General features: G+C 58.6%; 2 protein-coding genes across 2 annotated transcripts; both read right to left on the minus strand.

Annotated features, from left to right (window-relative positions):
- Nucleotides 1-141: 141 nt before the first annotated feature.
- TBC1D10A (TBC1 domain family member 10A) lies at nt 142-9,360 on the minus strand. Its single transcript, XM_062627833.1, has 9 exons — nt 9,098-9,360; nt 6,660-6,759; nt 3,636-3,743; nt 3,255-3,361; nt 2,611-2,725; nt 2,437-2,502; nt 1,948-2,137; nt 1,459-1,613; nt 142-1,300 (listed from the first exon to the last, which is right to left on the minus strand). Exons 1-9 carry the CDS (start codon nt 9,292-9,294, stop codon nt 908-910), a joined length of 1,431 nt encoding a protein of 476 aa, XP_062483817.1. The 5' UTR covers nt 9,295-9,360; the 3' UTR covers nt 142-907.
- A 1,975-nt stretch (nt 9,361-11,335) lies between these two features.
- Nucleotides 11,336-25,419, minus strand: SF3A1 (splicing factor 3a subunit 1). The gene is made up of 16 exons (XM_062627834.1): nt 25,326-25,419; nt 23,408-23,520; nt 21,496-21,700; nt 20,454-20,711; nt 19,726-19,800; nt 19,074-19,224; nt 18,043-18,236; nt 17,313-17,430; nt 17,047-17,232; nt 16,586-16,707; nt 16,157-16,399; nt 14,873-15,083; nt 13,974-14,128; nt 13,209-13,310; nt 12,928-12,999; nt 11,336-11,968 (listed from the first exon to the last, which is right to left on the minus strand). The coding sequence occupies exons 1-16, from the start codon at nt 25,389-25,391 to the stop codon at nt 11,867-11,869; spliced, it is 2,373 nt and encodes a 790-aa protein (XP_062483818.1). The 5' UTR covers nt 25,392-25,419; the 3' UTR covers nt 11,336-11,866.
- Between the last annotated feature and the right edge of the window lie 123 nt (nt 25,420-25,542).

A 25,542-nucleotide genomic window follows, 5' to 3' on the forward strand; every position in this document is an offset into this window, starting at 1 on the left:
AGACACGGGGTTAACCAGGACGGTGCCATCGGGGTGAGAGCAGCGGGTCCTGCCCCATGGCACCTCCCCCCCCGGCAGGACGCCCCAGGGGACATGGGGGGACCCCCCCACCCCGCAGACGGGAGCACACGGGGCCGCAGGCGCCTTTACACAATCTGCTTTATTTACCTTTGTACAAAACCGTGTTTCCCCGCTTTATTTTACAAAGCCACCCCCCAACCCTCAGGCAGGAGAGAGGGGACCCCAAACCAGGGAGGGCATCGGGGGGTTGGGGGGGGGAGAAGTGCTGGGGGGGAGCCCCGGGATGCGGAACGCTGCCCTCGAGGCTGAGGACATGGGGAGGGGCTTTAGCCCCGCGGTCTGGCATCAACCCCCCTGCTCCTGCAGCTCCCAACCTCGGTCCCTGTCCTGCGACGGTTACTGCCACGGAGGAGTAATAAATAGGCTCAAGTGAGTAGGTACATTGGGTACTACAGGTAGGGCTACAGCTCGATATATCCTCACTAGATAAAGAGGAGCAGGGTGAGGGGTGCCCCCGGCTCCCCACACCCCCCCAGTGCCCCTGCGCCAGGAATGAGTGCTCAGGAACTGGTCCTGGGGCTGGCAGAGGGATGGAGGCAATGGAGGGACCCTGGGGGCAGTGGGTCACGGGGCTCTGGGACAGGGCAAAGGGACCAAGGGGCACCCGGGATCCCCCAGCTGTGGGGAGGGAGCTTGGGTGGCTCAGCCACCCCTGCCAGGGCTCCCACCGCGCATGGTGCCAGCACCGAGGTGGCCCCGTGGGTCACCACAGCCCCTGCATACGGTGACCCTGGCGTGTCCCCATCCCTCTGGTGCCGGGGGACACGGGTCCCCCTGCAGCCCCCAGCAGCGGCCTCCAGCCGGGTCCATGCGTGCCGTGCTGGCCCTACAAGTACGTGTCCTCGCTCTCCCGGGAGCTCAGGCTCTCCTTGGACTGGTGGTGGGGGGAGACCTGGGGGTGCAGCAGCTCCGGGGCCGAGCTGGGCGCCCCATGGCCCTCGGCCCCGGGGCCGTTGGCGGGGCCGGCCGGGCTCTTCTCCTTGCTCTTCTCCTTGCTCTTGCGGGCCTTGGGCACGGGTGCGGGCCCGGGGGACACGATGATGGAGGGGACGGGCTCCAGCGCCTTGCGAGGGGGGGGCTCGGCCTCGCTGATGGCCTTGGCGCCGTGCAGGCGCGGGGGGCTCTTGCACTGCAGCTCCCCGTGCATCTCCCGCCACTTCTTCAGCTGGATGAGGTGCTCCCGCTCGATCTGACGCTCCGTCACCGGCAGCTCGATGACCTGCGGGACACGGCTCGGGTTGGCACTGAAGCTGGGGGCACCCACCAGGGCAGAGGCAACCCCAAATCCAAGCTCTCTGGGGGCTGCCCCCCATGCTACACCACCCCAGTGCAGTAACTGGGCAGCACTGGGATCCCAGAGCTCCCCCAGCACCTCACCTCCTGCACCAGGAAGGTCTCCTGCATGATCTTGGGGCTGAGGGCCCTCAGCCTCTCCATGGTCTCGTACTGGCCTTGGCAGGACTTGAGCTTGTCCGAGGAGCCCAGCGTGTGTTTGAGCAGCACCAGGCCCACACGGAAGATGATCTTCACCCCTGCAATGGGAGAGGTGAGGCAAGGAGCACCCAGCAAGCAGGGTGACGCTGCCACTGCGCCCCTCAGGTGCTGTGGGACACCAGGTCCCAGCCCTGCCAGCAGTCAGGACATACAAGAGGGTGGATTTAGGACACACGTGTCCCCAGACCCCAAGCCAACAGCCCAGCCTCCACCCCAGGCACGTGGCTGCCCCAAACCTGCCCTACAACAGGTCCCACGTGTCAGGTACAGGCAAGCAGGCACTGCAGAGCTCCTGCTGCAGCCCCAGGTGCTGTCCGTGTGCTCACCCCGGGACGAGGAGGAGGAGGAGGACGGTGGGTGAGGAGCTCCTACCTTCACAGAAGAACATGTCCCAGACGCGCAGGACGGAGCTCCAGGGCAGCGTGCGGGAGAAGGCGCACATGAACCACTCGGTCATGTAGAGGATGGGGTCGATCTTCTGCTTGCTCAGGTGCTTGTAGGCCACAGGGGAGACCTTGTGCAGCAGCGAGAAGAGGATCTGCCCATCCAGCTGAATGGCCTCCTGCAGGGACAGCATCCAGAGGCCTTAACCCCAGCACAGCCCTGGGACCAGCACCCAGCCCCACCGCAGGAGCAGCCACCCCCAGACCTGCCTCCTGCAGCAGAGCTGTGCCCCACGGATGCTGGGAGCGGGAGCGCCCCATCCCTGACTGCGGAATGCTCCCAGGGACCACGGCACAACGCGGACACTGTGGGAGCTCCCAGGACTCCCCGCGCTCCCTTCTCCCTCCAGGGCGAGGAGCTGAGGGAGCCATGAGAGGTCCCCGCCGCCCCCAGAGGCACCACGGGCCCTTCACTCACCAGCTTCTCGCTGTAGTAGCCGGGGAGATACTTCTCACAGATCTGCACCAGGCACCAGAACGCTTGCTGCGAGCCAAGGACAGCAGTGAGTGCCCAGGGAGCAGCCCTACGGCTCCCTGTGACCAAGGGAGGCAAGGGGCACCCCTCAGCACCCCCCCGGGCCCCAGCTCGTACCTCGGCTGGCATGTGCATGAGCAGGACGGCGGCGATGGGGGCCTGGGCCTGGCAGTAGCCCTCCTCGGGGCGGTACAGGGTGTACGCCTTCAGCACCCGGAACAGGTCCTGCTGCCTGCGGGGACACGGGGACAGGGAGCTGGACACAGGGCACGGCAGTGCCCCTGCAGAGCCCATGGGTGAATCCACACTGGGCATCCCACGGGGACCCACCACCAGCCTGGGATCCCGCTTCCACACACCGCCAGGGACACAATAACCACAGCTCTGCACACAGAGGCCACATCCTACCCGGATCCAGAGGTAAGGCAGCGAGACTGCCATCTCCCATGGGTGCTGGCTCAAGCTGAACCATGGCCAGGCAAGGACACAGCTGCAAGCACAGTGGCACAGACACTCCCCAACACACGGGGAAGGACAGGTCCCCGGTGACATGGAGACAACAGTGGCCACCTCCTCCCTCCCCCTGAGGTCAGAGCTGGTGCTGAGGGCTGTGCCCCATGCACTGAGCTCCTGAGAAGCCATCCTGCTTTCAGCCTGTGCCTGGATGCCCTGGGAGCTGTGGAGGGGGCACACACGGCGCCCACCCCACAGTGCTGGTCCAAGCCAGGGCTCCAGCCCGGACATGCAGCAGCTCCACTCACCCGTGGCCTCCACGCGAGACAAACATCTCATGGAAGGGAAACTGGCGGTGGAGATCCCGCTCGATCACATCCAGCCACTTGGGGTCCCCCGTGAGGAGATCCAGTTCCTGGGGAGCACAGAGCCGGGGTGAGCAGTACGTGACACCAGCACGGTGCCGAGTCCATGGGGCTGGGGGAACAGCCTCCAGGCTGGGCCTGGCTCTGCCCCAAACACGAGCCCCACCAGGCTGTGGGTCAGTGCACCCTTGAGCCCCCCCCCCAGCAGAAACAAGCAGCATCTGGGACTCCAAGCGATGCTCAGCCCTTGGGGGAGAAGGAGTCGACCCAGCACTTCCCCACAGCAGCACCCCACGCACCAGCACCCCCTGTACCAGCACTCACATCAAACTTGCCCATGTTCTGCTCCAGCTTGACCTTGCTCCCGGACAGGTACTGCCAGGCCCGGCCCCGCAGCGAGGGGGGGATCCCCTTCTGGCACCGCAGCCGGATCTGCAGGACACACACAGCTATCACCGGGAATATCATGGAGCAGCCACGGGCAAAGAGGCCCCCGGGGCAAGACTGGAACGGGGCTGAGCACCGCCGGCTGCCCGGGCACAGAGGCACAGCCTGGTTTGGGTTGAAGGGACCTTGAGGCTCATCCGGTTCCAACCCCTGCCACGGCCATGAGGGAGCTGCAGGCACTGCCAGGAGCCAGCTGAGGGTTCGTGCCCCGCAAACAGATCCAGATAAGCCCGGCTCTGCCTCAAAGCAGGATCCACTCTTCCCTGTGAGGGTGCTGAGGCGCTGGCACAGGGTGCCCAGAGAAGCTGTGGCTGCCCCATCCCTGGCAGTGTTCAAGGCCAGGTTGGACACAGGGGCTTGGAGCAAGCTGCTCTAGTGGAAGGGGTCCCTGCCCATGGCAGGGGTTGGGACTGGATGGGCTTTAAGGTCCCTTCCAACCCATACCCTTGTACGGTTCCATTCATCCTGTGACCCTGCTGGGAGCTGGAAAAGCAAACACTGGAGCCAAATGGGGAGCGGGTGCTCTCTCCCTGGCACAGCCAACGGGAAGCACTGGAACCACACAGGAGCACTCTCCAGGCTCCAGTGCAGCCCTCCTCCAACCCAGGGACAGCAGGGAGATACACGCAGTCGAGCTCTTGGCCTTTCCCCCCTCATTCCAGGCCGGCTGGGCCCCAGCTCTATGCATGGCCAGCTCCATGCCCAGAGCCAGCCCCTGGTTTCCTTGGCACTGGGCACCAGCAGGACCAAAGTCCAGCGTGGCAGCACCAGCACTTACCCCACAGCAGGGCTTAACCCTGCTCCTGCCAGGAGGGACCAAAACCGGACACCCCCCGGTGCTGGGACATCGGCAGCACCATCTCCCCATGGACCCTGGCCAGCACACGCAGCATTGCTGGGCCCATCAGAGCAGTGCTTCCAGCAGTCACCCCACATAACACCCTGCAGATCCCCAGCACGGCCCCACACCTCCCATTCCCACATGGGGAGCTCATCCCAATTGCCAGAGAAATGGGATGCCAGAGCCCCCACCTCCTCCCTGGCATCTCCAGCCTGCCCAGAGCTCCTTTCCCTTTGCTGCTGTAGCTCTGGAGCAGGTTGTTTCCAGGCAGCCGGGTGCAGCTCCCTGTCCCCAGGGGGGTTTTGCTGCTCCCTCCCCATGGTGCCGTGTTTACCGGGGCAGCCCCAGCCCTGCAGGGCCTTTGTGCCTGCAGGAAGCCCTCGGGCGATGCCCACTGCAGCTCTGCCCTGCTGCCAGCTCCCTCCCGGAACCAGCTCCCCTTCCTGCTGGCCCAGCTGCCAGGAAGGAAGCTGCCCTGCTGGGCTCAGTGCAGCCCCTGCAGCTCCACAGGCGCCGGAGCCAGGCACCTCATCCCCTTGGGAACCACAAGCATCTCATCCCCATGGCCTCGGTGCTGGGGGAACCCGGCCCCTGGATCCCACTGTGCTCTTCCAGGCATACAGAGCATGTCCAGGCTGAGGGAGGCCAAAAGTAAAGAGCAGTCTGAGTGCTGCTCATGGGTCCGTCCTCCTCTGGGCTGGCACAAAGGGCAAGGACCAGCTCTCAGTGCCAGGAAGGACGTGAGGCCGTGGTTCCATCGGGATCCAGGCCAGGTGGGTGAGGGAGGGAGCGGTTTGGGATGCTGGAGCAGTGCAGGTGTGGGTGAGCCAGGCAGGGCTGGCCCAAGGGATCCCCGGGCTGTCAGCCAGCCCTGGGGCGTTCAGAGGCGCAGGGAGCAGCCACGCGGCATGGCCCCGTACCAAAGCAGCCTGGCTCCTGCCAGAGCAGCAGAGGCCAGGCCTGGCTCCCTTCCCTGAGCAGCCCCAGAGCTCCAGGCACAGAGCAGCTCTCTGGAGATCCAGATCCGCCCCCAGCAGTGTCCAAGGCCAGACTGGATGGGGCTTGGAGCTTAAGGGTGACTTTAACCTGCTGTGCTTCCCTGTGAGGGTGCTGAGGCACTGGCACAGGGTGCCCAGAGAAGCTGTGGCTGCCCCATCCCTGGCAGTGTCCAAGGCCAGGTTGGACACAGGGGCTTGGAGCAAGCTGCTCTAGTGGAAGGGGTCCCTGCCTGTGGCAGGGGTTGGAGCTGGAGGAGCTTTAAGGTCCCTTCCAACACAAACCAGGCTGGGGTTCTGTGATTCAAGAGTCTCTAGGCATCGTTTTTTGCTTCAAGACACTCAGTACAGCACATCAGCCCCATGGAGACCCCCGGGAGCTCAGCCCAAGCAGAGGGAGCTCCTCTGCCAGCCCTGCTTGCTGCCAGAGCCGAGCCCAGCCTGGGCATTGCTGCAGAGCAGCAGAAAGCACCCACAGAACAAAGGGCCTGCTGCTGTGTCCCGAAAAGCTCTCCCAAACCCTTTGTGAGCAGCCAAGAAACAGGAGGGATTCCTGAGCTGAACAAGAGGCTCCGAGCAGAGACAGCGCTTCGGGAGCACAGCACGGAGCCGTGCCAGGAGGCTCTGCCAACGGGGTGAGGAGGAGGATGAGGAGGAGGAAAGGAGGACGAAGAGGAGGCCCTTTGGCTGCTCTCCGGCAGCACTGGCTGGGGCCAACAGCCTCACTGTTTCCAGGGGACACATAGGACTTCTGCATCCTGTCCCATCCGATCCCATCCTATCCCTGGTTCACAGGCTCAGGTCAGGAAGCAGCCAGCCAGCACACGGCACCACGGGTCTCCCTGGGACCCCAGCCTGCAGACCAGCATCACACACACCAGCCTCAAACATTTCCTACCCGGAGTCTTTGTGTCTATGAGATGCTCAAAACAGAAGTTTCCACAAGCCAGCATTCCCCTCCAGGAATGGGACACAGGACACAGGGTGCTGGCTGCCTCGGGGGGCATGGCTGTCCCTCCTCCTGTGCTGGGGCAGCCCCAGAGGACGTGGCTGTCACCCACTCACCTTCTTGTGTTTTTTGGCCATCCACTTGTCCCAGTTGTTGAGCATATCCAGCCACTTGGACTCCCGCTGCCGCAGCACCTCTAAGGGCACCTCCTCCAGCCTGTGGGAGGGGGGAAGAGGCCATCAGTGCAGGGCCCCCCAGGTACTCTCCAGCACCTTGCGTCCTGTGTCCTCACCCCGCACAGAGCCCAGCCAGGACACACTTGAGCTGGAAGCACTCAGCACCCATGACTCCACAGTGCCAGCACAGAACCAGCTCCAGACCCCTCCAGATCACCCTGCACTGCACCCACTGCGTGCCCGAGCACCCCTGGGGAGCTGTGCCCAGGAGAAGGGCACATCAGGAAGGTAAGGAACTGGGAAGCACATCCAGAGCCATCTGTGGAGCTGAGCGCTGGCTGCAGGCAGGGAAAGCTGTGGCCATAAGCATCATGTCATGCTCGAGCTCCAAGCCTGGCGCTGCTCCAGGCCCGGCACCGAGCCCGGCAGAGCTGAGGGTCCCCCAGGAGGGAGGGGAGAGTTTTCCAGCACGGCTCAGCCGAGCCAGGAACGGGAGTTAACCCTCCCGAGGCAGGAGGGATGCTGCTGCGACGCCTTCAACCCCCCCGGGCATCCTCTGCCTTCCACCATCAAGGAGATGGGTGACAGAGAGCTCAGCCAGGCCCTGGGCAGGGACACCCCAGGGACAGCAGAAGCTCCTCAAGCCATCAGAGCCAACCCCAGCAGGCTCAGCACTGCCCACAGCCACATCAAATCCTTCCTGAGGACCCAAGGACCACAGCCCGGTGCTGAGCATCCTCCATGGAGCACAGGACACCCAGGCCCTGTCCTCTCCCGGAATGCGGGAAGCCCAGGGCCGCATCCAACTGGCAGCCCCCTGCCCAGCTCCTCTGCTGCATCCCACCCTCTGGAGCCAGGATCCAAAGGGATCCAGCACAGGGGATGGAGGGCGCTGGCCCCGCGCCGGGGCTCTTGAGGCGTGGGAAGCGTGGGAGTGCTGGCCCTGGGCCTGCTGGAGCTGGGCCAGCCCCGAGTGGAAGCTATTACCAGCTGCTGGCAGCGGGCACAGATGGGCACCAGAGGCACTTCATATGGCCCAGGCGGGGAGGACGGGGTGGGGGCACCCACACGAGATGCCCTGTGCAAGAAGAATGCTCCTCTGCGTGTGACAGCCCCACAGCTTGGCCCTTCCCGGTGCCCCCAGACCCTCCGTGGGTGCTGGGACCTCCCACTTGCCCTCCCTATGCTTCCCCAAGACCCTTCCGGTCAGAGAGAAGCCAGCTCTGCCAAGGCAGAGGGAGACTCTGAACTCCTGCTTATCCACTCCTGGACAGATGGAGAGCGGATAAGAGCCCTGGAGAAGGGCAGGATTGGACCTCAGCGCATCCATGGGGCACAGGAGGAAGGCTCAGGCCCCAGCGACTGCAGCCACCACGCTCAGAGCAGCCCAGAGCAACCCCTTGCCTCCAACACCAGGAGCTCCAGCAGGTGAAGCTGCAGGGACCAGGGCGTCCCCAGGGACACGTGAAGTGCTGCCGGGATGGGGTGCAGCAGCAGAAGCCACCCCGCTGCTATGGTGCTGAGCCATGAGCAGGGCCAGGGGTCATCCCCCAGCGCGATGCACCTTGTCCAGCACCAGCAGCGAGCCCCCCGGTGCCTTCTGTCCCCAGGGTCTGGCCCCGTAACACCCGAGGGGCAAACGCTTTGCTCCGTGTGCGAGGGGAAACTGAGGCCCGGGCCGCAGAGCGCGCGGACCACCCGGGTCACATCCAGCCACCGCAGGCCTTGCGCTGCCCAGGGCGTCGCTGCGAAGCGCGCCAGGCACCGCACAAACACGCTGCCGAACCAGCCCCGAGCACATTCCTGCTGCCAGCACCGCCCTGGGCTGCTCCCGGCCCCGGCTCGGGCTGCCCGGCTCCCTCCCAGGGCTTCCCCGCTGCCGCCTGCCCCCGCAGGAGGCCCAACAACGGCCCCGGCCGCCCCCGTTTCCCCGCTGGAATCCGGCGCTCGGAGGAGAAGGGGCCCAGAGGCACCGGATCCCCGAGGTTGGATCCACGGCGCTTCCCGGCTCTTCCCCCCCGTTACCGACCCCGAGGAGAGACCGCACCACCGCTGCGGGCTCAGGTTCAGCCCCGGCCTGCACCGCGGGCGCCCCCGGGGCACGGCCGAGCTCTGCCCCCCGCCGCGGGTCCCGGACCCCCCCCCCCCGCCCCATTCCCGCGGCGCTGCCCCCCTGGAGGCCCCGCGCCCCGCCCCGGGCGCTGCCGCTCTTCCGGGGCGCGGGGCCGGGCTCTGCGGGGAGCCGGGGACAGGCCCCGGGGGACGCTCCCGGCTGCGGCCCAGCCCCGCGGCGCGGCCCTGCGGGTGCCGGCAGCCGCTCCACCGAGCGCCCGTTGACGCGCGGCCCGCCCGGCCCGGCCCGGCCCGGCCCGACTCACGGCCCCTCGGCGCTGCGGCTGCCCACGATGAAGCCGAACTTGTCGACGCGCCGCTCCTCGGGGCCGCCGCCGTTGACCTCGGAGTCGGAGCCCAGGGAGCTGAGCTCGTCGGCGCCGGGCTCGGCCAGGCTCTCGCGGGTCCCGGCCAGGCTGTGGTGGCGGCCGCCGGGCGAGCCGGGCCCGCGGCTCTTGGCCATGGCGGCTCCGCGGCGCCTCAGCGCTCCTCCATGCCGCGGCCACGGCGGCGGCCACGCCCCCAGCCGCCCGGACACGGCCCCGCCCCGCGCCGCTATTGGGGGGGGAGCGAGCAGGCAGCCAATCAGCCGCAAGGATGGAGACTGGGAGAAGCCGCCATTGGCTGAGCGGCCGGGCGGGAGCTGTCAATCAGGGTGACAGCGAAGGGAGGCGGCGGCAGCGGCGGCAGCGGGGCAGGGAGCGGGAGCGGAGCCGCACCGGGGCTGTCAGCGGGCGCACACGGGGCCGGGGGGAGCCGGCGCACGCAGCGCACATCGCACCCCATCCTGCCCCAGCCCCGGGGCTCCCGCCGCCGCCGCCGCCTCACGCTGAGGCTTCCTAAGCGGCAGCATCGTCAGCGCCAGCCCCGGCCGGTAAAACACAGCAGCAACGGACACACGGGAGACGGCAACGGGCTGGGAGAGGCCCTGGGTGAAGCTTTCGCAGGGCTGGTCCATAGGGAGCAGGCACCAAGCTCCATCCCACCTACAGACCCTTCACGTGGGTCCTCCCCATGCGTGGACAGCGCTGAGAGTGATGTGTTTGGCCCAGGCAGACACACTACGGTCCTGTTCCACCATTTATGCTGATGGAAAAGGCTGGCCAGGCTCCACCTGAACTATTCCTAGCAGGAAGTGCTCCTGCAGGAGCAGCGGGCCAGGAGCTCAGCCTGCTAGGATGAAAATGGCACCTGAGCACAAAGGCAGTGGCAAAGACACACATGGGATCACATACATGGGATCACATACATGTGGGATCAGGGAGCATCAAAGCACTTAGCCCCACCAGGCACAGCTGGAGGAGCAAAGCTGGGTGACTGCAAGCCCAGCCCCACGCCGGATGTCCAACACCACTTCTCCATTTGAGAGCTTTCCTGCAGTTTGGTTTTACATTAGCACCGGTTTGCACCGACCATCTCGTGTTTTAAAGCAAAGCAAGGCCATTGCACACCTTTGCTGTGGGGCAGGAGCACATTCCCAATGGCAGGATGCTGACACGGGTTCACCACAGCCAGGGGACCAAGGCCAGCACGAGGCACGTTCCCCAGGGCAGAAGGACTTGCTCCCAGGCCAGAGGAGCACACCAGGGCAGAGAAGGCTGGTGCATCCCTCTCCCCTTAGCAGGCAGTAAGGCAATGAGGATGTTGTGGTAGTGCCTGACCACCACTAAGAATAATAACAAATCCGTGGTTTTGAATTATCCCAAGAGGAGAAGAGAGGCACCCACACCACCGACAACAGCCGCTCCTGCAGTACCTGTCCATTAACTTGTGTGCTGTGTCTGTGGATCAGCCTGCAGCACAGCTCTGACAGAAGCACAGAACAGGATCTCCACAAGCCCAAGGTGGCAGCTGCACAACACGAAGCACAAACCCCCTTTTCCAATCAAACTCTAAATTCAGAGCAGTCTTTCTGCCCACACACACAGACAGCAGCATTTGTGTGCATTATGTTTACACCTAAAGCATAAATCACAGCATCACAGAAAGAGAGTGCCAGAGCCTCAGCATCCTCACAGGGAAGAGCTTCTGCCTAAGAGCTCATCTCAGTCTCCCCTCGGGCAGGTTAAAGCCATTCCCCTTGGCCTGTCCCTACATCCCTTGTCCCAAGCCCCTCTCCAGCTTTCCTGCAGCCCCTTCAGGCACTGGAGCTGCTCTCAGGTCTCCCCTTCAGGAGCCTTCTCTTCTCCAGGCTGACCCAGCCCAGCTCTCTCAGCTTGGCTCCAGAGCAGAGCTGCTCCAGCCCTCACAGCAGCTCCGTGGCCTCCTCTGGACTCACTCAAACAGCTCCACGTCCCATTTGTGCTTTACATTGAGGAGTAACTCCGGATCACCGGGGGACTTTTAACCAAACCCGTCTTGCAGCCTTTCCTGGAAAACACAAGGATTTCCTACAGTAAGTGACAAACCCCAATGTACATCCATGCAGCCCCTGCAAGTGCTGTGAAGCCAGGCACAGCTCCATTCACGCCACCAAACCCCGAGGCACCACAGCAGCACAGACGCCTGCACCAAGAGGTGTTTATTAAAACAAACTGGAGGCTCTACAGAAGCAGCACGAAGCTGTTTAACACACACAGACCCAAACACTCCTGCTCAGGGAGGGCAAGTTTCCAAGTCAGGGTTAATCTGAGAGGCTCTTGCAGAGGGATCCAAGACAGGGAAAGAACAAGGGGCTTGGCAACTGTGTTGAGAAGGAAGAAGCTGTCAGGAAAAGGTGAAGTGAAGCAGCAAGCAGCACTCAGACAGATGACGGTCAGTGTAAATCCCTCAAAGATGGATGTACTGAGCTGGGCACCATCTCAATGTTGCTTCAAGAAGGAATTCAAGCAAATCTTGAAAACCTAACGGACCAGGTCAGTCCATTTACACATTTCAGAGCCCTTTATCTTCCCCTCTCCCCCAAACACAGGGTTCAGCATCTGTCTCATCAAACTAGAGCAGTGGGAATAGCCCCTAAAAGACTGGAAGACTCAAAGGGTTGGGATTATGCAAGTGGCAACGCAGCCACTTTATGCCTCTAGGCTCCATGGCTCCTATTTCTTTCTGCCTCCTCTCTCTTTGAGGGCCAGGTGGATGAGGGAGCCACTGGTCATGTTGTAATAGGCCAGAGAGTTCGAGTCCTTGATGAAGATGCCCTGAGGAGAGGAGAAAAAAAAAAAGTCAAAGAAGAACTCTTACTGCTGCCTTCCCACAAAAGCCCAGAGCCAAAGCCCTCCCAGCCATGGTGACAGCACAGGGGGTGACAGAACAATGCAGGCTTTGGAAAAACCAGGACAGATCCCAGTGTCTTGGAAGAGGGGCACTGGAGGAGGTGGGGATACAGGAACTGACAATACACACCAGATACCTTCACACACACACACACACAGAGTCACCATCACAAGTGAAGTTATGTAGATGCACAGAATCCCAGCCTGGTTTGGGTTGAAGGGAACTTAAAGTTCCTCCAGCTCCAACCCCTGCCACTGGCAGGGACACCTTCCACTAGAGCAGCTTGCTCCAAGCCCTTGTGTCCAACCTGGCCTTGAATGCTTCCAAGCTTCCTTTCTCACCAAGGGTTAACACATCTGCCCACAGATGAACACCCAAGCGTACAAAGTTCAGTGCTCAGGCAGCAGGTTGTGCCTGTGCATGACTGGAAACAAGACCCCCCCTGCAGTCCTGTGTCCACCTCTGGGGCAGCAACACAAGAGGGACGTGGAGCTGCTGGAGTGAGGCCAGAGGAGGCCTTCTCAGGGCTTCCAAGTTACTCTCATCCACCTTCCCAAGCACATACAACAGGCCTGCAAGAGGAGACTGACACACTGAACTGCCAACTTGCCCAGTAAAAGAAGAGGCTGACTTCAGAGAAAGGCACCAAGCCCAGAGGATTCATCTGCTGCAGCAACAACTCAACAGTCCACTGATGCCACCTATTCAAAGCTAGTCCTGCTGTGCAGTTCTGTATTCGAAGGTGCTGCACAGCCAGGAACATCATTCCCTCTGCTCCCTGCAGCACCCCAGTAGGTGCATTACCAACTTCCTCTGATAAAAGTCAGTTTGTGTGTGAGAAAGCACTGCCATAACAAGCAGCATCCCAAGGGCTTCAACCCACCTCATACTGCAGCTTCTGCTTCCCAGCCGGCATCCCCGTGGCCTCGTGGATCTTCACCTTTATAACAGACACCTGGGGAGAAGCAAAGAGCTTGTTCAGGGGGTTTTCCCTGTTGCATGGGTGTACCCACTGCTCCCCACACACACCCCCTCACGGGAGGATACAGCCTGGGGAGCATCCCGAGGTTTACAGCTCCCACCATCAGGTCAGACGCTGCTCCCCAAGGCAAGAGGCTCAGAGCACAGGGAGGAAGGGGGCAGCCAGGTCCATGTGCTACATGCCTGGTCCGAGAGGGGCAGGGTGAACACCAGCACTTGGCCGTTCAGCTTCCATTCAGTCTTGTCCTGCATGTTGGGAACCTGGACTTTGACCGTGACAGGGCCCTGGAGGAAACACAGATAATGTCTCAAGGTGAGGAGGCTCTGTACCGCGATAACCGAGCACCAGGCACGGTGTTTGCTCCCAAGACCAGGCACTATCTTCAGCTCCCAGTAAACATAAGCCTCAATGATGGGAAAAAGCCTTCACTGCTTCCAAAACAAAGCATTCAGCTGGATTTCTCTCATGCCTCCCTCTCCTCAGGCACCATAGGCACTCACAGCCCTCCTGAAGGACTCACGACAGTGCATGCTGATGGCAGCCCTCAGGAGAAGGTTCAGTGTAACACCCAGCCCGTGTTGTTATGGAATACTCACATCACCACAGTCATGCTGACACTGAGATATTGAATCTCCTTCCACCTCCAGCTCAGCAGTTCTTAAAGCCTTATAAGCACCTTTAGCTCTTCTTTGCATTACCATAAACCCACCTCTCCCTGCCCTCAAGTGCAGAAGGGCACCATCCCCACACACTGCTGGAGTGCTGCATCACTCTTCCCAGCCAGGCACACAGCAGTTTGGGAATGCCAGCACCTCAGGAGGTCACTCCCTCGTGCACACCAGCTCCTCTCCGTGCAGTGAACTGGCTTCACATCCCTGTGGGGCTGCAGAGCCCAGGGTGTCAGCACTCTCTGGTGCTTCTCTGTGAGCAGCCATACACACCCGTACCTTGTTCCTGCGCAGGAACTCCTCCTCTGGGATGAGGCTGTCCTCACTCTTCAGCTTCTTCGAGACCGGCTCATCCTCCATGGGTGGAGGAGGGTGCACAGGAGGCATCGGTGCCGGGGAGGGAACCGGAGCCACGGGAGGAGCAGGAACAAAGGCTGGAAGGGGGCAGAGGGACACGACACAACATGCAGTCAGCATTGAGACACAGCAGGCACCCCTCACACAGAAGCTCTCTGAGCAACCAGCAAGGGCTGAAAATAACCAGGAGGGTGCATGGAGGAAGGTCACACAACCAACAGCAACATGCAAACTTCAAACATCAGAACTTTCATAGAGGGAAACAGGCCAGGAAGAGACAACAAGCAGCCAAAGAGCTTCCTGCAGATCCTGCAGAAGAGCAAAGGCTCCGAGCTGGGCAGACAGCAGTGCCAGCACCTCGCTTTAAAGCGGAAAAAGAAGGGGAAAGGGAAGAATTGCCTTTTCCATTGTGCTTTGCAACTCTGGAACACCCAATGCCATGAGGAAAGGGGCCAGGTAACAGCTCTTCCTCCCAGCTGCAGCAGCTTCTGCAAGGAGCTGCAGCACCCAGCAAGGTGCTGGCACATCCTCTTCAGCCCAGGGCCTTTGGGGTGCTTCCCCTTCCCCGGGGCAGGCTCGTGGGGACACAGCCACCAACCAGTGACCCCCAATTCACTGTCAAGTGGCAGGAGGAGCTTGGAGCCCTGCAGCAGTTGCTGTGAAACAGGTCACACCAAACACCCCCAAACTCTCACTGATGGGGGTTGGGGCCTGCAGTGCCACCTACACCTCTCATCCCAGGCACCAAAGGCACAGAACGAAGCTCAAGCCTGTGCTGGCCAGGACTGAGCTGCTGCTGAAGCAGCACACACTGAGCTTACCTGTTGGCACGATCATGGGGGGCGGGCGGGGGCTCATGATGGGGGGAGCAGAGGGGGGCATGGGCACCACGTTGATGCGTGGGGTGTGGATGATGGGGGGCATCGGGGTGGCGATGACAGATCCCGGAGGCAAACGGACCACAGATGTCATTGGGGGCCGAGGCATGACAGGGACTGCAGAAACCACAGCAGCACGCACAGGAGGGGGCATCTGCAGGGAGACAGGGTCACTTCATTAGCAGCAACACAGAATGGGATAGGCTGGAAAGGACCTTAAGATCATCCAGTTCCAACCCCTGCCACGGGCAGGGACACCTTCCACTAGAGCAGCTTGCTCCAAGCCCATGTCCAACCTGGCCTTGAACACTGCCAGGGATGGGGCAGCTGCAGCTTCTCTGGGCACCCTGTGCCAGCGCCTCAGCACCCTCACAGGGAAGAGCTTCTGCCTTATAGCTAACCTGAACTTCCCATTTCAGTCTGAACCCATCACCCCTTGTCCTGTCACTCCAGTCCCTGATGAAGAGTCCCTCTCCAGCATCCTTGCAGCCCCCTTCAGACACTGGAAGCTGCTCTGAGGTCTCCACACAGCTTCTCCTCTCCAGGCTGAACAGCCCCAGTGCTCTCAGCCTGGCTCCATACAGGAGGTGCTTCAGCCCCTGCTCATCCTCGTGGCCTCCTCCGGACTTTCTCCAACAGCTCCACATCCTTCTTATGTTGAGGACACCAGAAGTGCACACAGAACACGCAGGAATGCTGGGGGCTGTTCCCAATCCTGGCTAAAATAATATGGATTTCTGCAGGCCTAATGCTTGCTGGGAACCTCAGGCCCAAGCTGCCTGTGAAAGGCTCAGGAGCCTCATTAACAAAGGAGATGGTTCCTCCTTCCCTCAGCACCCTGGGTGCCACTTATCAGTGAGGGAGCAGAGCACCTGGGGCAGGGAGTCACCCGGAGTAGCTCTTACCTGCAGCTCCTTTGGTTCTACATCCTGCCTGTTTACACCCAAGACAGGCCCCCACCCTCCCTGTGTCAGCCACACTCTCTGCCTCCCAGACTTCACCACCCAGGCTCTTCCCCTGCCCAGCTGCTCACATCTTTCTGATGCCTCTACGGACAAACCACTCCACCCGAATCTTGTTTCCCATTTCTAACAGCAAGTTCAACACTCTGATGTTTCCAAATGAATCTTAAACTGTCCCTAGGCCTGTTTATAACCTGCTGTTATAACCCTTAAACTTCATCAGGACTCCCTTCTAACTGTGGCCTTTGGAAGCCCAAATACTCACTGTGGGGGGACGAGGCACAGATGTGATGGGCTGAGCACTAGCAGGGGGATTTGATGCTGATGAAGGAGGGGGTGGCTGGGGTATCTCATTGGGTTTGCTGGGCCCAATCTTCTCCTTGCTGTCATCTTCTGGCACCAGTCCCTTGGCCTTATGGATCGCTTCAATCTGCTCTTGGAGGGTGATATTGGCCTGAGCAGCCTGTTGTGTGCGGGCCATGCTGCCTGAGTGGCCATCCCAGGTCACCTGAGAGGATAAAATACATCAGAATAAGCCTAACCTCAGCCTGTCCAGACTGCAACATGAGCTGCAAAGACATCAAGAGAGCAGTCTTGACAGCAAGAACACAGGCTGAAAGACTTGCGTGTCTCTGAGCATACAGAATACTCCAGGAACCTGCTAAAAACAAACCAACACTAATGACCACTCTACCTTTTCCTCTGGTTTCTGGATTTCCTCTTCACCAATCTTTTTACCAATGGCAGTCTCTTCTACACCAAAGATATCAGTACGGCGCTCTGCCAGCTGCTTCAGGCTGCTTTCAATGTCCAAACCTGCAAGCAGCAAGAGAAGTTCTTATCTCAAGTGACAGAATCAAATGTGATCAAGCTTCTGCCCATGATCTTTATGGTACCTAATGGCAGTCTCTTTAGGAGACTGCAACTGCTGCTCAGCAGCCACCTATGCTCTTTGCCTTTAACTTCACAGAAAGGCTTTCATGTACTGAAGACAAATGTAGCCCCAGAATCAGCACGCTGAGGAAAGCAGAAAGCCACATTTAAGATGGGTCTTTGATATCAGAGAGAGCTAGGGGAGAGATGGGGTGTGCTAGGAGTGCACAGAACTCATCCAGGAGCTGGGGTTTGCAAACCACAGCTCTCCCTGAAGCTGACCTGGGGCATAGACCTCATCATCACTCTGCTTTTCCCGGATGGAGCGGTCGCGCTGCTCAAGCCACCGAGGATCCAGGAGGCCAATCCTCATGTGCTCCTGCATTTTACTGGCAGGAATCTTCTCTCCAGTGATGGGGGAAACAAGATACTCGTCTGGAGCTGGGGCGGGTGGTAACGGCTTGGAGGCTGGAAAAGAAGAGCACAGCGTTGAAGCAGCCTGGAAACAAATGCTTTTGTGGTCAGTGATCCCCACCAGCCTGACCTACCTTTGGGATCGTAATCCTTCCTCACGATGACCTGGTCTGGTGTGGGAGGAAGAGGCGGCGGCATCGGGGTTTCTGGAGGAGGAGGAACCTTCTGACCTTCATCTTCATCATCTGAGCCCTTATTTAAACCAAACCCAAAAATGACAACCAAGTTCCAGCAGTCAAATACCCACAGACAACATTTGGGAAAGGCATAAACATCTCGTGCAGCGCTGGAAGAGCTGATGCTGCAGCTGCAAAGAGACAGAGCTTCTCTGCCTCTGACACCCACAGTGGTTCCTCTGGATAAATCCCAGTTCAGCAGACCCAGAAGAGGAAGCAAGAACCCTCAGCTTCCACATTAAAGACCACAGTAAGCAGGGGCTTATGGTTAGCCCTGCTCTTGTTCCTTGTGACCACAAAACAGCTTAAACAGTGGGTGGAGGAAGAGTCTAAAGTGAGTCATCTTTCAGCATTCCAGACTCTGCAGAGCGTGGCCCAAAGGCCTGCTCACAGGAAGATAAAAAACACACCATGAGGTGACAGCAACACTGCATTTCTCTCTTGGAGAAATTATATTGTTCATGGAAACATCAAAAATAGCACATTCCAACAGAAACGGGTTGGTCTGAAGTTCCATCAGAAAGAAATCTCATTTCCTCTAGGAACTGAGGAACTTCTTACAGTGAAAAGGCACCAAGGAGCACACAAACTTCATGGGATGAAAGTAATGGGTCTGTTGGGTACTTACCTCATCCATATCCTGCACTTGTGTGTCTTGATCCAGCTGGGCTGGCGGCTCATCTGTTTTCTCTTGCTTTTCATCTTCCTCATCTGACTCCACCTCCATCTCCACCTCCTCACTTTCCCCAAACTTCTCATAACGCTCCTGGATCAGGATCCGAGCTCCCAGCTCTTCTGGAGTGGTGGGAGGAGGGAAATTCCCTACAATGCAGAAAACAGAGCTCCTGTTTCCCTATCCCACTTCACTGCTCCATGCACAGACAAGTATGAACCTCCTGAATGAAAAGCAGTTTCTTTATGCAGCAGTGGCATCAAATATCTCCTTGGAGCCAAGGTACATAAAAGCAAAAGGATGGAGCCTATCCAGACCAACATCAGCATGACACATGAAGATGAAGGTACTTATAGGTAGAATTTAAGAAGTACTTAGGAAGAGAAGGCTCTGGGGAGACGTTAGAGCAGCTCCAGTGCCTAAAGGGGCTGCAGGAAAGCTGGAGAGGGGCTTGGGACAAGGGATGTAGGGATAGAACAAGGGGAATGGCTTTAACCTGCCAGAGGGGAGACTGAGCTGAGCTCTTAGGCAGAAGCTCTTCCCTGTGAGGGTGCTGAGGCGCTGGCACAGGGTGCCCAGAGAAGCTGTGGCTGCCCCGTCCCTGGCAGTGTTCAAGGCCAGGTTGGACACAGGGGCTTGGAGCAAGCTGCTCTAGTGGAAGGGGTCCCTGCCCGTGGCAGGGGGGTGGAACTGAAGGTCCTTTAAGGTCCCTTCAAACCAGGCTGGGATTCCCTGACAGGTGAAAATGCTGCCAGAAAGTGAAACAAGTTCTGCTGTCCTGGTGGAAGTGGCAAAGTGGACACTAGTGCAGTCCTGGACCTAGCTCAAGGGGAACATTAATGACTCCAGAGACAACCCCAGCCCTGGTGTCACTAGAAGGCTTGCCCCACGTCTGTAAACCCCGAAGTCTGATAAAACCAGCACTTCAGGACACAGCGCCCGCTCAAAGAGAGCAGAGCTTCACAGAGGTTACAGGGCTTCAGTACCTTGCTCACTGGGTTGAAAGTCAACTGTTTCCACCACCACAAAGTCATGCCAGTCAATCTGGGCATAAGCCACACGCTCCTTTTCTTTCTCCTCCTCTTCCTTCTTTCTCTCTCTCTCCTGGAACTTTGCCCACTCCACTCTGTAATACACCTGCACAAGCAAAGCACACACCGAATGTCAGACAAGAGACACAACACAGTCACCTCTATAGCACCTAAAGGCTCGCACTACCAACCCTTTCAGGGCAGTTACACAGGCAGTATTCCAGAGGCCTGGCACAACAAAGGACAGTTACAACCCTGTAATTCCACCTTTTCGAAGGAAAAGCCTCAGCGTGATGAAGACAGAAGTCAAAGTAATAAAGAACAACCTGGAAGGACTCCAAGTGACTGAGAGGTCACAGTGAAGTTGCCTGAGAGTGAAATATTCTCCTCTAAAAAGTTTCATGCAGTTCCTAAGCCTCTGCTGCCACCCCTGGCACCAATGGTAGCCAGTAAACACAACTGCAGTACCCTGTGTTCAAGCGGCTGCAGAGGAAACACAAGTTTTATTGCCTGTGTATTTGTGTTTGCTGTCAATAAACCAGAAACACACGAAGGTGAAACACTCAAAACATCACTGAAACGCTTCTGTACGTTTCCCAGGCATTACCTGATCAAGGACTTCCTTGGGATTTTCAGCCTCCTTCTTGAGTTTGAGGAGCAAACCTTTGGGTGGGATCAGGATCTGAAACACATGACACAGGACAATGGGTGACAATTCTTTTTGCCAGAGCCTCCTTAAAAGCAATTATTCTCTTTCCTCACACCAGCAGATCCCTGGTGCTACATTCCACATATTCTACTGCAACCCTCTTATTACCTACCCCTCCTGCTTGCACTTGAAAATACTCCCTCCTGGCTTTCCAGCTATGCTCTATACTTACAAACCTTGTATTTCAGTAGTGGCTGGTATTTCAGCTCTTATATTTCAGTAGTGGCTGGTACATTTAAGTAACAGCCCACCGTGTTCAGCACCACACACTGCCAACGATACGAGATATCCACTCTACTTACAGTGGGATTTAAAGGACAGACCCATAGAATCCCAGCCTGGTTTGGGTTGGAAGGGACCTTAAAGCTCATTCAGTTCCAACCCCAGCCATGGACAGGGACACCTTACACTGGAGCAGCTTGCTCCAAGCCCCTGTGTCCAACCTGGCCTTGAACACTGCCAGGGATGGGGCAGCCACAGCTTCTCTGGGCACCCTGTGCCAGCGCCTCAGCACCCTCATGAACCTACAGATGTTCCCAGTGTGGCTGCTTTGCAGCACTTCAGTAGCCTCCAGAACCCAGCACTGCTGCCGAGCGCTGAACCTGGTGGGTGAGCTGCCAGGGTACCTTGGTGTACTGCTCCACCAGCTTCGTGAAGTAGTTGAAGAGGCTGTGCTGGGGGCGAAGGAAATCAAACTGGTAGTTCCTCTGCTCCTTCTGCATCAGCTGCGTGAGGAACTGCCGCCCATTGCGCGCCACGAACTGCGCCGTCAGCTTCACCACATCCAGGTCGAAGGCGGAGATGGAGGGAGGATCCGCAATGAACTCGAACTCTGGAGGAGGCTCTTTGGGAACCACTGTCTCCTGGATCACCTGGGCCTGCACCTGCAGAGCACAAGGACATAGCTCAGGCACTGCCCTCAGGAAACCATCACCAAACACTTGGAGAACCCCTTTTGCTTTCAGCTGTTGCGGGAAAACAGCACCAGAGATGCTGGCAGCTGCAAGGAGGAGGAAAGCTGGTACCAGAGGGTGCCATCTGGACATCTGGGTTTGGGCCTACTGTGAAAACAAGCATTGCTCCACCAGCTAACAAAGCTGGAAGCTGTCAGGATGTTGTTGTAATCCTGCAGGATGGGCAATGCCACACAGCATGACTGCTGGGTGTGCAGTGCATGTGGAAGACATTCAGCCAGTGCCCTTGTTCCAGCCAGTATGGAAAAGGCACAGCTAGGCAAGACTAGCAACACTCTGCATCCCACATTTTAAGAGGAAGTTGATCCCTCTGGCAGGAAAAAAGGAAATGTTTCTACAAGACAAGCCCAAACTGAACTCCAAGACTCTAAAGACTTGCTTATAGCAGTTCTAAATCCACCCAATCTGAGTGATCACTGGTGTAGGCACCATGTCAATCAACACATATTTGTCATTAAAAAGGACCAAGTAGAACAATAAATTGGTTCTTCCCCACCCAACTTTGAGTTCAAAGCAACTGAGGGATGCCCATCTGCAGCAAACCAAGTCCCAGACACTGAACGCCAAGGGATCACTGCTGGCTTTCTTGCAGATGTGTAACCAGCTCCTCGTGCTCCAGACCTCCTGCTTCACATCACGCTGTGGGTCACCAGGGAGAAACCAAGTTCTGTGCCCGAGTGAAAGGGACACTTACCTTCTGTGGCAGCTGCTGCTGGGCAGTCTGCTGCTGCTGCATGACCTTGGGAATAGCAGCCGAGGGCTCCTGGGCTTTGCCCTCTTTGAACTCGCTGACTTTGTGCCGGTAGTAGGCATGGTAGGGATCGTTGGGGTTCAGGAAATTGAACTTGGGGTTGTTTATCTCATTCTGGCGAATTCGAGCTTCAAACTCTGGCCCATTTCTGGGGAGGAAACAGAGGAAGTGTTCAGGTGAACAGGCATCAACTCCCGGGTAAAGGTCTCTTTCTTTTGCAGTAAGATGTGTTGATGCATCAGCCCCTCACGGGACAATTTCCTCTCCTCCATGGAAGGAGTTCACCTCTCAGTAACTCACACCCAACAGCTCCGCACACACAAGTTAAAGGCACTTGTCCTGATTTAGTCTGAACACTTCACAGTGAATGTTTCTTCAGACAGTTCAAACCTCGGCAGTGTTCCACAAGCCCATCCGGCCACAGACAAACAAAAGGGCATTTACTGCACTGACAGTTTATAAGTTACTTCCTGACCGATTTGCTCTACTCACAAGCTTTTGGGACCAGTTTCACTTCCAGAAAGTTCATATAAGGAAAAAAGTAGGTAAGGAGCAGCTTGTGCAGAGGGTGAGCATGGCAGGGTTGCACTCACAGAGCCCTAAGCTGAGGTACCATCCATTCCTCTCATCCATGTATCTGGGGGCACTTGAGGCAGAGCATGTTTCTCTTCACATCCTCTGGTTACCTCCGAGTCTTGTTTGGACACTCCACCCCTTCCAGAAGAGGAGGTCTCTACACTACTAAAGGATAAACAGCCCCTTCCACACCCTCACAGAAAGCCATGGCTCCCTGGCAGCACTCAGAGATCAGTTACACAATAAGTGCTTTTGTCCAGAGCAGCAGCCAGTAACTCCCTTAAACCCAGAGAGACGAGTGGCCCTTTCCAGTGAGGTGACAGCACAGTGGGCGGCTGCTGGATGCCATGGAGGTTAAGAATGAGCCAGCTGAGGGGTGGCACCTCCTGTGGTACCCACGTGCTGCAGCAGGACCAGGATCAAACCGCCTAAGACCTCATGCGTTGATAAGACTGAAATCAGATAACAGAGCTGCTGCGAGGGCTGGAGCAGCTCTGCTCTGGAGCCAGGCTGAGAGCTGGGCTGGGTCAGCCTGGAGAAGAGAAGGCTCCTGAAGGGGAGACCTGAATGCAGCTCCAGTGCCTAAAAGGGCTGCAGGAAACCTGGAGAGGGGCCTGGGACAAGGGATGTAGGGACAGGCCAAGGGGAATGGCTTTAACCTGCCCGAGGGGAGACTGAGCTGAGCTCTGAGGCAGAAGCTCTTCCCTGTGAGGGTGCTGAGGCGCTGGCACAGGGTGCCCAGAGAAGCTGTGGCTGCCCCATCCCTGGCAGTGTTCAGGGCCAGGTTGGACACAGGGGCTTGGAGCAAGCTGCTCTAGTGGAAGGGGTCCCTGCTCGTGGCAGGGGTTGGAGCTGGAGGAGCTTTAAGGTCCCTTCCAACCCAAACCAGGCTGGGATTCTAGGAATGATGCCAGTCAGCAAATGGAAGAAGCCCACGAGTCAAATTTATCCAGCTTTTAGACTCCTCCCTACATTTCAGATCCACTCCCACCCACCACTCTGCTGGTATCCACACATCACAGGAGATCCTGTCCTAGGGGAGGATCAGACATTCCCTGGAGGAGCCTCTCTCCCCCTGGCTCTCAGGGCAGGGTGAGATGGGGCTCACGGAGCTGAGCACAAACAGGGGTGGGATTTAACCTGGGGCTCACCACACAAGCGAGGAGCCTCGCTACAGGACTGGGACCTCCTTCAGCTTCCAGAGCTGCACAGCCATTAACACCAAAGAGGAAAAGCAGGAAAATCCCTGGAATTGTGAGCCAACAGCAGTGTCCATTACCTGGCTACGAAGCTGGCAGTCTTGTCCACAATATTCCTGACTTCTGGAGGAGGGTAAATAATTCCAACCACAGGCTTGGCTGGGGCTGCTTCCTCTTTCGGCTCCTCTTCTGGCTGTAAGAAAAACCAATAAACACACATTTATCTGGTGCTCTGCATAGGAGCTGGCACACAGCTGAGCCTTGGATTTAGTATGGATAATGTTGGTAACACACTGATGCCTCCCAACTCCAGCAACGAGCCAAAGGGAAGAGCAGGGCCACAGGAAAACATCTTCGTGGTGCTTGCAACCAGTGAGGATGCTAAATTCAGACAACCTCAAATCAAAAAACCTGTGCAATCAAAGCTGAAAACAAGAGAAGGAACTTCAAATACTAGTGAGCAACGTGTGTGTACCAGCACCAGGGGCTGAAATGAGCCTGGAGCGCTGGAATCCCTATTGCCAAGTGGTTGATCTCCATTGCTTCCCAACTTCACTGGGAGTAACAATCCTAACACAGCTTAACTGCCAGAAGAGAGACTGAGATGTGACGTTAGGAAGTTCTTTCCTGTTCTGCATCCCCCTGCTCAGGGAACACCAGGTCAGAATGAGGTATTCCAAGCAAACAGCTCCCGAGGCCACTGCTCTCCTTAGCTCCCGGATCCCGGAGTTCTTCCCAACACAAGGCTCTGGTTTAACAATCCCATCCCACAGGCTCCCCTCAGCTGCTCAGGGTGGGTGACAACGTGGCTGCTTACCCAGGGCACCACAAGGGGCTTGGGAGGAAGGTCAGGCCCCTCCATGCAACCAAAACAAGTGCTCCCAGTGCTCTTCCTATCCCAGCCTTGACCCCACGTAGCTTTAGGAATGCCAAGCAAAGAGGAACACCTGGAGCACTCCATGTGGGAATAACTGAGCACTGCTGTACAGGCTGGGAAGCTTGGAATGCTCCCAGAGGCCTGGGGGACCACAAGAAACTAGAACCTGAATGATCAGCCCTCATTAAACCGAGCACAGCTTTTCATCCCACGGCAGCTGCAACAAAAGCTGGTTCATAGAGAAGAGCTCTGCAGGGCATTGTTCTCAGGGTAATTCCATGAGGATCCAAATGAGGATGCCAGAACCCTCCCTGCAGACGGCTCTGTCCTCCTGCAGAGCAGCAGCTCTCTGCAGGACACTGACGTTCCTCCCCCTTCCTCACCAAGTGACTTCCACAGGAAAAGCTGTTACAAGAGAACAGGTCTACGGGAAACGTTTATACCCTTAACAGGGAAGTGTTCACATTCCAGTCAAGCCACTGGCTCTGCACAATGCCCCTGGCTCCAAGGCAGAACGAGTCAAATACAACCTTAACCGAGAGCGCCAGGTGAAACGTGCCATAAGGAGCTGCAATTCACATCCCCACTTGCTCTGAACACCACCTGGAGGAGCAGGATAAGGCAGCACCACGCTGGGAGCTGTTTTCACTTCAGCACCACGCTGAGCTGCCCGCGGGCGCAGGGAACCCGCTGGCTTTTATCTGCGGGAGCCACGGTTTTCCTCGTGTGCATTAGGATCTGCCATCGGCTCGGGTCCCGGCGCTGACGCTGTGGTGTCAAACCCGGCCAGCGCAGCAGCCCCTGCCCATGGGAGCCCAGCTCCCACTCCGGGACAGCCGGGAAAAGCCTCTTGCTGAAGTGAACGGCGCCGAGAGCGGGGCCAGGCCGGGAAGCACAGGGGGGCGGGAGGGGTGCGAGCCATTCGGACGCTCTTCCCCCGCCCACAGCTCACCACAGACCCGCAACCACCGCCTGGGTCCGCAGGGGGGGCTCGGGCCTACCCCGCGACCACCCACAGGCGGGTCCGTGCGAGAACCGCGAGCAGTCCCGGTACGAACCGTCCGCCTGCCCGCCCCCAGCGCGGCCTGCCCCGTACCACCCCCCCCTCCCGTGGCTCGCACCGGTTTGCTGTCGGCGGGCGGCGCTGGCTGCGCAGGCGCCATGGCCTGCACGGGTCCCGCGGGCATGGCGCTGCGAGGGAGCGGGAGCGGCGGCACCGACTGCGGCGGGCGAAATGGCGGCCGGGAGCTGCGCCGCGCTGCGCCTGCGCGCCGGAAGTGACGACGGGGAGAGCAGAGAGCGCGAAGCGCGGATTGACGGGGAGGGTATGGCAGCGGT

Source organism: Pezoporus occidentalis, unplaced genomic scaffold (assembly GCF_034315485.1).
Source record: "Pezoporus occidentalis ecotype Australia unplaced genomic scaffold, CSIRO_AGI_Poc_V1 ctg308, whole genome shotgun sequence".
Taxonomy (NCBI): Eukaryota; Metazoa; Chordata; class Aves; order Psittaciformes; family Psittacidae; genus Pezoporus; species Pezoporus occidentalis.